The sequence below is a fragment of the Zosterops lateralis genome (genome assembly GCF_965231275.1).
Source record: "Zosterops lateralis genome assembly, chromosome: Z".
Lineage (NCBI taxonomy): Eukaryota > Metazoa > Chordata > Aves > Passeriformes > Zosteropidae > Zosterops > Zosterops lateralis.
The window spans coordinates 64,896,970-64,913,156 of record NC_139800.1 but is presented as its reverse complement, the minus strand read 5'-3'; the positions used below and the strand labels follow the sequence as shown (position 1 = coordinate 64,913,156).

Sequence of the window (16,187 nt, the reverse complement as noted above, 5' to 3'; positions counted from 1 at the left end):
GCCAAAAGCATAAAATTTCAGAAATTCTAGTGCTTAAATCTGAACAACTGCCTTCAATACTCAGGTTGCCATAAATACACTTTACAGTGATAACGTCATACCCTGAGGTTCATAACATATTTCTGAAGACTGCAAGTTGACATGGAACTTTTCTAGAACATGAATCTGATCTATGATACCACCATAAAGAATATTATCAGATTTCTGACAGAACTTTTGGGACTATTATGTGACAGAACACAAAACATAGAAAATTAAGAGTTAACAAAAGCACAAAGATAGACAGTAGAAAATTGTTTGGTTGGTATTCTAAAATATATTAAGGCAAATAAAAAATATAACAGCATTTTTTTCAGAAAAGACACATAAAGAGCTTCATGTGACAAATTCTTTTACAGTATAACTGGTGTCAGCAGTGTTAAATAAAGAAAAATCTGGGTACTTGTTAATGCATGTTTACTTCTCTTATGTTCTCCAAGGTACAGATTTAAAACAAAGCACTTTTTCAAGAATGAGACACAGAAGAATATAATGCACCCTCCTTTGCTGCCACGCACATCACAGTTAAAGGAATTAGACACAGATAACCCTAAGAGGTGAAAGCTTTGTGTACTCACATCTCCATCTAGTGGCCTCTGGTCGTCAGAATCCCTGGATGGACTGATGTCCTGCCGCATCACCCAGATAGGCTCCTTAGGTTCATCAGGGGTGTAAGGAGAACGGATGGTCCTTGTCTTCACTTCCTCAATAGCCTCTTTAATATCCTTGATGGCCAGTGAAATTGCATCTCTTTTTTCCTTGCTGTACCTCTGTACAGATTCTCCCGAGCCAGACGTAACTCGAGAACCAGATGTGAGCTGACCATTACTTTCATGCCCACCACTGACAAGAGCTTGACCATGCTCCAAACTCTGCTCTGATTCTGGCATGTCTTCAGCTGCCTTGTCTAAGCTCTGGGAGCTCATACTCTGCTTCACCTCTGCTACAATCTGATCAATGTCCTCCTCTTGTTCGTAACTATCCATTCTTGGGTACGGTGCAAACTCTGCTTCCTTTTCAGGGCTGTCAGACTCTCCATCAGACCGTTCATCATAATGGTGAAGGCGGGCGCCAAGTGCCTCCTTGCGGTAATTGTCAGCTTCCTCCCTCTCCCGCTCATACTGCTGGATGCCCTCCCTAACATCCAGATCTGGTGCGTCTCCTATTTCCTCATACACGTGCTCCTGCAGTCCGTAGTCAGCGTACGCCTCGGCATACTGTTCATCCTCTCCTCGGTGGAAGAGGCGATGCGTGTAGACATAACCCGAGTAGGCTGCATTCATGGCTTCCTCGTGCTCAATGGAATGAAAATGTAAGTGATTGGGCAACGTTCGGTTATGAACGGCCTCTCCGTGCTCAGCCTCGGCATTCTCCGTGTACTCCTCGGACTCAGGCCTGTACTGCACTGCATATGCACTCTCATCCTCGTTTTCCTGCACTCTTTCAATGTCATAACTGTCCTCCACTGTGGCTATCACGTCTCCTTCTGCAGTATCCGTGTGATTGTGGAAACCACTCTCAGTGCTAGCTGACCGAGCTAACATGCTTTCCTCCTCCTGCCCAGACAGGCCCACGTGGCTGCTGTTGGTGTGCCTTGGGTAGCGAGCTGCATACCTCTGCTCCTCTTCCACCTCTGAGCGTTCCAGGTCAGCCTCCACTGACTCATTCACCGCTCCGCTTGCTGGGTCTTCACTGATCTCCCCCTCAGGTGGTCCAACCAAATGGTTCATGGCAAGTTTTGGAGAGTAGCTCACTTATTCTGCTGACATTTTGTCTATCACAACTGGAAAGAAATAATAAAAAAAAGTCTGACATTACTGCCAATAAAAAAAGTGGAGTTAATAAACAGAAGCAACAAAATGCACCCTTCCTACCCAGCAGACAAACATTTGACTCAGCTCTGGAGTCAGGTAATAGCACAACAGTATGATCTCTCATGCAAATGATCTCCAACAGCAGCAACCAACAACAGCACCCTTGGGGACTGCACTTCTCCTTTCCATAGACAAAATCTTTGCAGAAGTATCATTTCCAAACAGCCCTCTGGAGATGCTTGTATGCACTGCAGTGGTACTGCAATGATGCTGGCAAATTAGAAAAGCTAATTTTTGCCAGGAACTGAAACATGGCAGAGATGACAGAAATATTTCACCTTTGCTCCAGCACTCTCCCCACAGACCACTAACATGGAGCAAAGGAATGATGCCATAATGTAAAACAGCAGATTTAGTCCTGTCATAGGAGTCTGCAGTTGCTCAGACACATGACAGTTTCATGCATTCAACATTTCTTCAGTATGACATCTTCAGATGAGCTAGTCACCCTATGCACTTTTAAAAAATTAATTTAGGAAATTTAAGTGCACTCTCAGGGTGCAGTACATCTGAAGCACCTGTTACTTCTCCCTAGAGAAGCACACAACCAGATACAATACAGTTATCTTTCTGGAATCTACCTATAATCAGTTAAGACAGCTTCTTTCCTAAAGCATGGAGAAGACATTAATATTCATAACCATGATCGCATTGAGACTAGTGGGACATCTCAGCCTTGCTAACTTTGAGTAAAAAATCTCAAAAGCTTATATGATTACTAGAAAGGTCTGCCAATAATAAAAATAGGCAGGGAACAGAAACAGGCCTATCCAGCTCATAAGGTTTTATTTTTATAAACCAGCTTTGGCTATTTGGAACCTTGTCCTATGTTTTTAAGATGCATAAATGTCATAAAGAGGACATGAAACATCCTTTTAGCTACCTAAATCAAGACACATATCCATAAATAAAATACAGCTCTAGCTTTTGACTCATTAGTAAGTACTACAAGAAAAGGTACCTGTTGGAAGACTGCTAACTTAAAGGATCTATAAAAGCATCTGTCAATTGCCAACTAAAAAAAATAATGTGAATATGAAACAGAACTTGGATCAAATCTAGTAAACTGAGGCAGGGAAGCTCAGGTGGCACTTTGCTGAATAAATGAGCTCTGTGCAGAGCAGTTGGAAGAACTTCCTGTGATGAGAAGCAATAGCAAGTGTAGTTGCTCTCTATCAGAAAAGCTCACAGGCAGGCAAGCCAAGGTGTGAGTCACTTGCACTATAATTCCACAGGAAATCCAGAGGGTGCAGCTTCCAGCTCAGTGAACACTCCTTGTTTTTGTTACATCTAATGTTTCAGCCCTTTAAACACAGGAATCCTTTAAAAAAAAAAAATCACGGTTGTAAAGTAAGTAAAGTAATAGCTAGTAAATACATTAGGTGGACCTATAAGGATGTTGTACACAAACTAATCCCTTTTCAAAATAACCACAAAAAAACGCAGTTTGTTTTTTCCAGCTAATGAAGGTGTTACTAAGGCTTCAGTGACAAGATAAGGTCTTTTCCAGCTAAGACTTCCAAGACATTAGGAAAGAACGGGAAAATTACAGGTGTATATGTTGGTGTGCACCAGAACTAATAAACCAAACACTCTCCCCCCCACCCACAGCATATGATAAGAAAGCCAGAACGTTGGACAACTTTCCACTTTTAGCCCACAAAAAGGGGGAGGATGCCAAGGTGCAACACCTCTTTGAAAAGTCCTTCCCAAGGAGGATTACAGCAGAGGAATACATTCGGTGCAGGTAGCTGGGTTTGCAGCCTGCAGTGTGAGTTGCAGATTGAGCTCTGGGTGGCAGGAGCCCCAGACAAGAGGCCGGGAAGTGCCAGCTCTTTGTATAACACAGGACATGAAGATGCCGGCGCCAGCCAGGTGGATGGACAGAATGAACACTGTGACAAGGCTGGAGGCAAAGACTCTGGAAAGGAAAGTGAGACTTTGGCACACTTGGACTGTGAGGGGATAAGAGCCCAGGGGTTCCTTTCTTCAGGCTCCCTCCTCGGAGGCTCAGAGCTTGAGCTGTTTCTGTGTTACGGCACCATGGATAAATGGCTTTATGGAAAGAGACATCCAAGCCTCTGCTGTGGGAAACCTGGGGTCAAACAGGCCACGAAACCTGAGCCTGTGAGTATGTGTAGGAGTCAGGTGGGGGACTTGTCAGGTCACTGGAGTGGCCACCATGAAGGGGCTTTGGACCCACCAGTGACAATCCCTGTTGGTTGGAGGTGTGATGGTCAGAGTCTTTTGAATGGTCAGGCTGGGAAGGTTCTTCAATATGGCCTGCTTTCACTGAAATCAATTATAGTATTTCCACTCTTTTCCACATAGACCGAATTAGGCTAAAATAGAGGGCTGGTTAAAAAAATCTACCTTAAATTTGTTGCATTTAATTAGCACCTGACTTGTGGGTCAGCGTCATTGTCTACCCCCAGAAAAAGGGTAGCTCTAGTCAAAAGAAATGAATTTACAGATAAACACAGGATAATGATCAACTTTCTAAAATTTTATCACATGTATCCTGATACATGTTTAACTTAATCATGTTTTTAGAAAAGGAGGGAAATAATCAGCTACAATATTACTCAAGTCCAATAAGATATCAAATGCCATAATTATGACAGTAAAAGTACTGACAATTGCTGAAAACATGTTATCCTGTTTTAGAACTCTTAATACATGCTTGCAACATAATGAGTTTTATGGACAGACATCACTGACATATCTCAGGGAGATTACAAATCATACAAAATATGGCTAAAAAACCCTGGGAGACACATCATTTTCCTTTGACAACATTATAGCTTCTAAAGTTCCACATGCAAAAATTTTCTCATCCAAAGACTTCTCCCTGCTTGAGTTCAACTACTGATATCCCAAAACTTTCATGGTTCAGTACTTTGAAGGGATGAGGAAGAAATGTTAAGATTTGCTAAAAGCATTTTACTAAAAAACGCTCTTCTGTTTGCCTTTCCTCCTATAAATTAAATACAAGCTTTTAATTTTGAAATCTAAAAAAAACCCCACTTCATTTTCAAAATAAGTTGATTTAGAAATCTCATCTGAATGAATGTTCTTAGGACACCTCAGTCCCAGTAACCTTCAAAGAAAAGTAAGCTTCTGAGTCAAGAACATTTGTTTTACTCTTTAACAATCAGTCTTTAGGATAGGGAATTAAAGAACACCTGTTAAGATTGGGGGCTAGAAGTTCCCAAATCCTGCCTTATACATGGTAGTTGGAAGACTACTAAACCTCACTGCTGGGGGTTACTTTTCTTTTCTTTTGTTCCTCCTTACCTACAGAATTTTCCCCCTAAGTTGCCAGGAAACACTAACTACTGGGTACTATGGGTACTTAAGAAAAACAAAGAAGGGGCCAGGCTGAGGCATCTGGTGGCACTTCTTTTATCTGGGGGGGGATTTCTCTCCCAAGGGCAGAGATATCCCGGGAACTGGGCAGTAACGGGGCGGGGAACAGGGGCCGGCCGGGCTCTCTCGCTCAGCTTCGGAGGAGGACGCTGGGAACTGCAGTTTTGGGCAAAGGAATTTCCTGCTGCCGCCAGAACGTGGCTCAGCCCTGCCGCCTTCTGCCGTGGGGATCTCGAGCTCGCCCCTCTGGGCCCTGCCAGGAGCCGGGCTGCCGCTGTCCCACCCCCTTCAGCTCCCGCTCCTTCAGCGCCGCTCCGAGCTTTCGCTGCCCCGGAGCCCCTGCCTGCCGCCACCTCCCGCAGTGCCGGCCACGGCTCCGGGGCTTCTCATACATCTCATCTGCCGCCCCCGGATGTTTGCTCATTCCTGCCGTCCCAGCTTGCTGTTTCCAAGGGTCCTGCAGGCCACCGGGATCGGCTGCCCCAGGGGTTTGTGGAGCGAGGCCTCTCCTCCATCCCTTCCCGTCCCAGCCTGTCCGCCATTCCCGCGCGCTCCCCGAGCCCACAGCGCCCCCTGCAGCCGCGGGGGAGTCACCGCACCCGCCCTGCCCGCCGGGAGCCCCCAGCGCCCCCGCTGGCCGTGACCGGAACTGCGCCCGGGGAAAGGGCCCCAGGCCCAGGAGGCGTCACGGGGCTCCTGGGGCTGTTTGCTGGTAATGCCAGAGCTGGTGGTGTTTGTTTGCCTTGGTACACACACCAGTAAAGAGCTGTTACTCCTGTTCTTATCTCTCTGGCCTGAGAGCCCCCTTAATTTCAGAATTATAATAATTTGGAGGGAGGAGGTCTACATTTTCCATTCCAAGGGAGGCTCCTGCCTTCCTTAGCAGACACCTGTCTTTCAAATCAGGACATCCACTTATTATTTATTCTTAGGAGCGCTTTTCTCACGCAAATACAAGGTCTGCCTGATCTCTTCCACCAGACCTGCAAAAAGCACTTCATTTCCTGCAAGCAAACAAAAATCAATAACCTACAAAAAATGCCATAGACAGAAGAGAATAATATAAGCAAGAGAGGTTATCCGGCCTTGGAAATATAGACACAGTACTCATCTGAACGATATTATAGTCCCATATTAATTACCCGGAACAGCAGCTGTGCTCTGGTGATCAAACATATTTGGGAAAGTGCTCTGTAAGCATTCTGAGCTTTGCACACAGGATTTGATGGATGATTCTGTCTCCACAATAGAAAAATCAGAGGTTGATTACTACTGCAACTAACTTTGCTGAAGGTTAAACTATCTTTCTGTCTGTAAAGAAGAAAAAAATTAACATGTCCATGTATTTCTTAAGCAACATAAAGTTCAAAGTTTAAGAATTTTTCTCTACTATTTCTCTACTGAAGTGTAGACTATCATCTCAGAGCAAGACCACAACCTGTATGCCAAGTTCTACTCAGGAAAAGATATGCAGTAAGAAAAGGTGAAAGTGTGAGTATTCAAGATTTCAATTTTGTTATCTCTTACCCAGATGAATAATTGTTTGATTTCTTGTATACACAGGCAGAAAGGATACAATTATTATTATTATTATTATTAATATTACTTTAAGAGTTTATTTTAGAAGAGCATTATGGATTGTATTTCCATAGTTTAATGTTGACTTGAATAAAAGCTGACACTCTTGAGATGTTTGTATCCTATAGTTACTGTCTCAAAACAAAGCTGTGTGTCACATGAAACCAAGACTACAAACACACACACACTTTTCTGTCACATAAAGGATAACATGATAACTCAGGAAGGGACCACAGGAGGTCTCCAGTCCAATCCTGCCCATAGCACAGGCAGCTTTGAGCTAAGACCAGGTTTCTCAGGGCCTTATCCTTATTGGTGTTTGATAAACACCAAGACTTGTCTGGGCCTGAACACCAGTGCTGGACTGTTCTTGCAGGAAAAATGTTTCTTCCTTATAGTCAGTTTTAATTTCCCCTGTTTCAGCATGTGTCAGGTGCCCCTAACCCTCCCTCCCATCACACATTGCTGTGAGGAGCCTGGCTGCATCTCCCTCATCCCATGGACTGATGACATGGAAGCCATCTCTCCTCCCAGCTGAAGCTGGTTCCACAGTCTCTCCTGTGTTCTTGGGGCTCGCCATCATTTCCCACCAGTATCACCCCTGTACCAGGGACTCAAAAGGGAGGCAATACCCAGGTGGCTTCTGGCAGACTGAACAGAGGAGATGGTTCTTATCCTACCCTGGCTCTCAGGATTGTATCTGTCTCACACTGCCCCAGGTGCTGCTGATCCTTATTTTGCTGTCTGGTTCTTGTCTTCATCTGCTATTTGCCCCCACCATTTGCCTGTATCATCATGAGGGGTATTTACATATATACATACATATTATTTTTTGTAATTAATTATTTCATTTATAAGAAGCATGTTTCCTTTTACTGTGCAAGCATAATAATAACAATAATTACTATCACTGTTACTGTTATTATTAAATTATAATAATTATTATATTAAAATAATTATAAATAACATTATTATTAATAATTATTATTTCCTTTTATTATTTGTGTGAGCTAAATAGTTTTGTCTTCCTTAAAATACTGCAGCCACATTTACCCATGTCTTCCACAAAAAATAGCTATTCTCTTAACAGACTTACACATTACTCCAAATGACACTAAGAATAGAGACCTCTGACTGAATTTTCAAAGGCATTTCACCTCAGGTGGAAGTCTTCTTGGCATACTCTCTGAGGAATTTCATAAAATGCCTCTGTTTTTCCTGACTTCAGCAATACACCAATGTTTCATGCGTACAGATCTCAGCTACCTCTCAAAAAACCACCACAGTCTTTTAGCCAACAGATGACTGAGAACCACTTTAATTTTTTTTTTCTTTAAAGAGCCCCTATGGTAGGAAATTTCTGAGAATTTAACAACACATGCAATGCCCAGTTTGAAGGAGCTCTCCTGTATTAGGTAACTCTCTTTTCTGAGCTGCAACCTGCCACGGAAATCTCATTGCTTCTGCTGCCATGTGCTAAGTAAGCTCATCCAAAACAGCTTTAAATAAAAAAGCTGTGAAACTTTTATTTCTTGCCAGTCAGCAAAAACAGCACCTGGAAAGTGGCATTAACATCCACCCCATGCAGACGTACACATACTGGTTCATAATAATAAGGCTGAAAAACTGTGAACACTTACAGTAACTATAAAGCAGAAAAGCTGCATGCACAATATTGCTCTCCACACAAGAACTCACAACTTTTGTTAACAGCCAACAGATCTAGAATTACCAGCATTAAGAGCATTCCAAACACACTTTTTTCCCTTCCAATTCATATCTGATTCAAGGCTAAAATATACTTCTGAGCAAGAAACATCATTTAATAATCTTCAATGCAGACAGTCCAGATATCATAAATACTTTAGGGCCCTGGAGATGGGGGATGCTCTGATTAGAAAAGGAACAGATCCTTCTCACCACCTAACACTGAAGTCCTGCCTGCACAAGAAACAGAGGCAATACACAAATAGCAGCCATCCATTTGCTGCCAGAGGAAGGTTAACAGATATTATGGCTCAAACAGACAAAATTAACCGAAAGTACTAGGAGAAAATTTTGAGAAGGAACCACAGGCAACCTCTGCAGTGAAGTGTAATGATCAGACACACAAGACTAAAAGCCCTTTAAAACATACATCACAAATTCCAGACCATAAGTGACTCAGGGAATAAAACTGACTGTTGTCACTATCAAAATGATTACACTTCCTAAGTAATAGTCCCATTAACAGCTAAACTAAGGAAATTTGGGGTTTTCTTTCACCCTGGTGCATTACTGTTGGGTTTATTCCTGGGTATTAGGTCTTGCGTCTTTAATTAGAAGACAGATAATCTAAGACTTTGAATGCTGGAATTCAAATCATGATTAAATTCAATCAAATAAAATCAGTTTTCAAGAATGAAAAATTTAAATGGTACATAAGCAGTGTCAGAGTATCACAGCATTTAAAATCAGTATTACAATGTGAAACTAATGTCAAACTCTGTCAGAAGTATAACTATGAAAAAGTGAATCTATACCAAATCTAAGTTCATGGCTGCTTGTAATTTACCAATCTTTTTCCTCTGTGTAAAATGGCAGAACTGTCCCAGAGAACAGAGTATAAAATGCTGGCTTCCCAGTGATGAATTCTGAATTCAAATTATCTTTACACTAGTGACAGTTTCATAGCAATGAAGACTATCTTCTTCTCTCTATTTGAACAAAGAGGGATTAGATCTAACCTACCAAAAGGAAAAAAAAGAAAAAAAAATAAGCCTAGCAAGGCCAATACCCTTTCCATCCCCTTAAGAGTCATAAGTAGTGCAATATAAATAAATGTAGACAGAATTAAATTATACGATCCAGTGAATTGCAGGGCATGGCTACCTTCAGGGTGAATAAGAAGGCCTCAAGCCTTATTTACAGAGTAAGAACATATATGCCAAAAACCCCCTTGGATTTTCCTCCTCTGGCTACACATAAAGACTTGATCAAACCTTTCCAGCTGTAAAAGTTTTACTCAGCTGCATTCTAGGCCAGTGTTGCATTGTTTCAATACAACTATCTTGGATACAAGCCAGACAGAGGATTCACTGAATTCCCCCTCAACTTTCCCTCCTTAAAGCACCAATTTTGTTACAGGAAGCAAAGTTTTCAAGTGACTTAAACTCTAGCTTTTTGAATTCTTTTATGCAATCAATCCACAGCTTGTGTCAGGTACACAAAAGCATCTGGATGATGTTAGAAAAGATGAAGGGTTTGCCAGAATGTGATAGAAGGCTTCTCAGCAAATACACAGCTTTAAGGAATACCAAGCTAAACAGAAGACAGTGAAGTCCAGCGAGTCTGTCGCCCTCATCAGCTTCCTCAGCTGAGTCACTGTTTTAACTCACAGAAATGGTACAGAAATAGTGCTGAAACTCTAATAACTTCTGTCACTCAGTCAGCAAATGCATTTGTTCTGAGAAACTCATTATTACCAGAGAATTTAAAGCTAAGGATATTTCCTCATAAAAAGCAATCATGGTTCAGACAGCACAGAATTAAAAGATCTGATCCTCCTTTCATTCATCTTATTTCACAAGTTCTAAAAGAGCTGTACCTGAACTAACCTCAAAAATTTGGATAGATAGGATACAGAACTTGCTCGCCTTCCATTTAATTAAAAATGTACCACTGCCTGGCAACTGTAACATACAGTTACTGAAAACACTGGATTACACAAACCCAAACCCCAACCTTTCATCTATTTTTATACTGAGAAAAGGAAACACCTTAAAATAGATAGCTATTATTTAAATTTTTATTTTTATTAGACTCGCACTTGACTATGTGTTTTTTTGACAATGACTTTTCCAAGTCCTTCTCTGAGAAAGTCATTGTCAAAGACAATAGGTAGGATGTGAGATAAGACAGCTAAAACAGAGAGAGAGATGAGATAGCTAAAATTTCCAAGTATTCGGTCATGAGCATGCAAGTTCTTGCCAATCAGAAAAACTAAGCTAATACTTTCTATGTACGATACAATAAGCTTTTAAAGGACCTGATATATATCTGGACTACATTAGTGAGAAGAAGGTTTTAAGTACTAGCTAGGTTGTCTCATTATTTATTTCTGAATGACAGCAAAACATCAGGTATCTGCTTCCATTCACAGAAATTAAGTAAGCAAGAACTTGTAGGAATGCATAAATGCAGGTTACAGGAGATTACAATTAACTTTTTTCTCCCTTATTTTCTGTTGCCATTTTAGCCCACATAATAAGCCCAATCTCATCTCTAACCATCAACTTCTACTAATGTTTGCAGATCATTTTACTACTTCTATTTCAAGGAGAAGCTGCTGATTCAGTTCACATTAAAAAAAGAAAATCAAAGCTACCCAGTCCAGTTCCCAAGTTTCCAAAGGCTCGAAGCAAAACAGATCTGCCAGTTGTGTTTTCTCAGAGACTGGCAGCTGTGTTACAGTGCCCTACCATAGAGATAGCCCCACAGTCATCTCCAAAACCATATGTGAAGATGTCATACATTTACTTCCAAGCACAGTCCTCAAGGAAGAGGTAAAAAACTCTCGAGCACACCTTCTACTGTTACAACCTTTCTGAAATGCTGTGGCTGCTTGTCAGCACTAAAGCAGATGCACCACAAGACACGACACACCGGATTTTCATTAGCAGGAGTGGCCCGTGTGGCTAGACCAGCACCCACCCACCTGCATTTGACTGGCCTCACCAGACACGTTTGCCTGCTCCAGTCCCCTCAAACAATTTCTTTTCCTAGCTTGTAACATTAACAGTTTCTGTGCCTTCCATGAATTTGAAAACAAGATACAGCCTATACTGCCCCCTAGAACCCATTAGACAAGGGAGGACATCAACATCACTTTTTTCTTGGCATTGAGGAAGATCTTGACTGAGATCTTTTTCAGCACAAGCACATTCCTGTTACTGGAAATAGCTGCTCCAAGGCGACTACATGAAATCTGTTCCCTAGACATAATTAAATCCTAATGAAGGCTGGCATTTCTCCACATCTGCAGCTCACAACAGAACTTGAAGAGTATCAGCAATCGCACAGTACACAGTTCAGGGTACTCAGACGTGCAGCTTGCTCAGAAATTACAGTCTGAGCAGGGAATGGGAATGATGACTGGTTGCAGCCACTGGGGTCTCATCAGGTTAAGAAAAAAATATCTGTTGATGCTAATCAAGTTAACTGGATCACACACACTACTGCCAAATCATGCAAATCAAAAGCAGATGCATTCTGTAAAAGACACAACACTTCCATACACCTCCCAGTATCCACCTGCTAAGGAAACAAACTGACCAGAACACAGCTACACAGGAGAGTCTGGAAGAAAACAAAGAAAACTGAGGACAGTCGCTCGAGCACACTTTTCACATCTCTATGCAGTATTTACTGTTAGAATATCCTCACAACCAGTCCCAGTCAGGACATACAGACAACTGTATAGGTAAAAGGATATAGTATACCAGCATTTAAAGAGACAGTCACAGGCAAAATAGATCATAAATTAAAACTTTTCAAAACACACATAATGTGGCAGTTTTAAAAATTATTTGTACCTTGCCCCACAGTGCTTTTGTCTACCTTTGAAAGAGAATCAACACCCAAAAGAACTCAGATGGCTCACATTTCTGCAAAAGTATGTTATTTTTTCTTCTCTTACATAGCAATACTTAGATTTTAGTAGAAGTGTGTGTTCCATTTAAATATTTCATTATGCCCTTTTAACATTATAAAATCCTTTTATATTATTAACACATCCAACCAATTGAATTACAGTGAGAAAAATGGCAACTAAAAAAGCTGATTCTAAGGTAAAACATATTTAACATGATTAAAATTAAAGGAAGAACAGAACAATCCTGAAATGTTTTAACACTTGAAGTACTTTATGTAGTTATTAATTGGTTAGTATTTTTCTCCTTTTTGACTGCAGACAGTCTGACTGTCAATGGCTGCTTTCACTTATCCTCAGAAGTTATTATTAAGGCAACATATTTCAAAGGCACCCATAACCCTTTCCCTACAGGAAATAGGAGCCCTAATTATTTTGCTTTGTTATATTTTATAAAGGGAAGATAAGGTATCTCGTAAATGTTCCATTAAAACTAAGTAAGGGGGATTCTATAATTCTAGGGAATCATGTATTTGAAATTATTCTGTTTGATATTTTTTATTTCTTTTCCAGGAAGGACGATTCCTCCTATAACAGAACGTATTTCTTGTCTGAGATCCAGGTTCAACTGGTATCCTAGGCTCTACCCTTCAGTGGTATTTAACTCAAATTAAAATCCATGCCCTGGTCTCTGTTATCCATCAGGCAAAGCATTGGTCTGACCTCTCTTCAAATACCTGAGCTTTGTATACATGATGACATAAAAATCCACATACTAATTTCCCTTTTCTTTGCTATACAACAGAATCCTTTCATTTTTAGATTCTTAAATTCAAGACAAAAAGTACTGAGGATGTGATCTCTCTCATGCTTTAAAATGAAGGTAGGAGGTCACTGAATTAACTTTAAACATGGAACTAGATCTTAAAAGCAATGAAAATAAAGGAGAACTATATATTTCTCATAGCTTTCTAGGTTGCTACAGGATTATTTTAAGATGACCACTTTACTACAGAATTCAACACCATGCTTCAAATTAGTCAGGCACATGGCTGCTGTCACTAACGAGTTACATTAACTTCTCTGGACAAGTAAACTTTTAGATTTACAGAAGTTGTAAAACCTATAATGATCAGTAAATCCAACCTCCTAAAATGCACAAACCATTACGATCCCCTGAATTTTTGCTTGCTTGAACCCCAGCATATACCATTTAGAAAGGCCTGCAATTTTCAAAGTTTGCCAACCCACAACATCCATTCCATTATCCTACAGAGAAGTGACATTAAACTACCAAGCTACAAGTATCAGACATTCACTTTACTTTTTAAAGTACTTACACAACATACTCTTCCTTACAGTCTTCTGAAATTCTGCCATAAGGGTTACTAACAACCAAGAGTCCAAAATGTTTTTCTAGCCACACACTTCTAAACATGTTAAATCACCTGAAGAGAAAAACTTTTATACATAAATGCAGCTGGTGAACAGTAGGAATTTTACACAACCAAGTTTCAAGGCTTTCAGAAGTTCAGCCAGTTTTCAAACTGCTGACAGTTACTTGTGCAGATCCTGAGCTCAAATACACGCCATCCAAGCTCTGGAACTAAAAGTGAATTACTACAAGCTAAATGTTTCAAACATTTGATTAAAGCCATGACTAAAAAAAAATTAAAATTAGTCCTGGGAAAACAGTGATGGATCTTTCAGGCCTGTGACCACGGGTTTGGCTTTTCTGAAAGCCTCTGAACTTCTAACTCTCATCAGTTCTAGGGGGTAACAAGTCTGAAAAAATGGAAACAGAGAGGAAGGCAAGGAGTGTGGAAAAAAAATCTGCAGTTTGCAAGAGTGAACAGATTGTCTCCTACACCTGTCAGAGGCAGTTTCCCAGAGTGGGTTTCCCTGTGTGTTTTAACTTGGACCTGAAGTACATTTTTGAATGCAATTTGTGATGGTCCCCACAGACTGTACTTCAGTACACACTGCAAAGCAGACTTTGAGATCACATAATACATTTCTTCCAATCAACCATCAGAATTGGCAGAAGAGAGGTTTTGAGCTAAGAAATGCACATGAATAGCTGCAAAATAGATAAACATAACATAACAGCAAAATTCTAGCAGAAAAAGAAATCACTATAGTGGCAGAGAAACAGAAACATTATCCACAAAACCCCAAACATAGAATATCCCTTTCCTCCCCAAAGGTTCAAATAAAACCCAACCCAAGCCAACCCAATTCAAACAAACAGAAAAAAAAACCCCAAACCCCAAACCCAATAAAAAACCATAAAACCACCTAAATAATTCTTTGTACTATGTTATTTAATTCTGCATGGTTTGAGAATCTAAGTAACAATCACAGTTCAACTAACCAAGCAAGCTGAGAAGCCAAATACAGATTTATTTTACAGCTTATATGAGTGACAGCACGCAAATATTTAGAGGGCTCATCCAGGAAACCTGAATATTACACTGAAAAGAAAACAAAAAATATATCAAGCAAACAGAGATGTTCAAGGTGCAATGAAGAAGAGCCAACAAGCTCAAAATCAATAATCCATACCTGCTGCAAAGAACTAAGCCACGAAAAAACACTGAAGGAAAATAAGCAAGAGTTTGTTGGCACCCCACAACAGCAGAACAACAGCACCTGAGTGACTAAAAAACAGAGCAGCCAAAGGCTGCTGAGCAGCAATGACATCTCCCTTGGGTCCCAGCCATGGCAAGTGCAGCCTAGTCCCATCTCCACACATTTCTCACATCCCAGAGAGGTTGGCCTTTGTACTATCACAATCCAGGTTTTCCTCACCTCAGACTCATTTCTGCACAACAGAAAATGCAGCTGTGGCACTCTTCGCACTGTTTTGCCCAGAGGAATCTGAACTTCACAAAATAACAGACTTAAAGAAACACTGAAACAACCAGTTCTGTTCCCACCAGTCTCCACCTCACAAATAACTCTTCTGATTATAGGCAATTCCTCCTATGCATGTATGGGGCAAGATGAGTCCCTTCTGTGAGAGCTCAGCTGGCAGCGGGGACAGCACAAGTCCATGTCCGGACCAAGACTTGCAGCACCAGCTGGTGCTGGAGCTTTGCCAACCACAGACCTAAGCACTCACATGACAGTATTGAAGCACCATCTGCAAGCACATTAGCTTCCTAGATCTCCTTCCAAGCTGGTGGACTTGTTATGTTTTTTCCAATAAATGACACTTTTTACCATTTTAGTCCCAAGGCCTGCATTTCTCCTGTCACCTCACCAAAAGACCCTGCCCAGAGTCACAGGCACTCGCACTGGTCTCTTCTGCCAAATCCCAAAACCCTCAACTCTGCACCCCCTAAGCAAACCCAAGGCTACCCAGAGCTCTTCCCTGCACACTGCTATAACTGATCCTAGGCTCCAAGCCTCACAGTACAAACACTTGCCAAATCTGAGTCATAATTTAAGAAGAAACTACCTCTCTTTCCCGTCTTTACAGCAGCTACAGCTGCTGTATGTAGGGTGTAGTGTCAAGATGGGATGCAGTGCTCTACTCCAGGAAAGAGGAGGTGGAAGAGTCAGAAATGAAAGAGTAAAGTTGAGCACGGAAAAAGGTGAGGGGGGAGAGCAAGGAGAGTGGGTTTACATTTTGTCTTTGTTTCTCACCAGGCAACTCAATTTTAATTGGCTATGAATTAATTTCTTCCAAATCA

At 41.1% G+C, this 16,187-nt stretch overlaps 1 protein-coding gene across 1 annotated transcript in view; it reads right to left on the bottom strand.

The window, feature by feature from the left end:
- APBA1 (amyloid beta precursor protein binding family A member 1) overlaps positions 1 to 16,187 on the bottom strand; it is a 90,127-nt gene that overhangs the window by 43,980 nt on the left and 29,960 nt on the right. The window contains exon 2 of the mRNA XM_083883965.1: positions 618 to 1,822. Within this exon, the coding sequence (XP_083740091.1) occupies positions 618 to 1,769 (1,152 nt within the window). The 5' untranslated portion in view covers positions 1,770 to 1,822. The remainder of the gene's footprint in view (positions 1 to 617; positions 1,823 to 16,187) is intronic.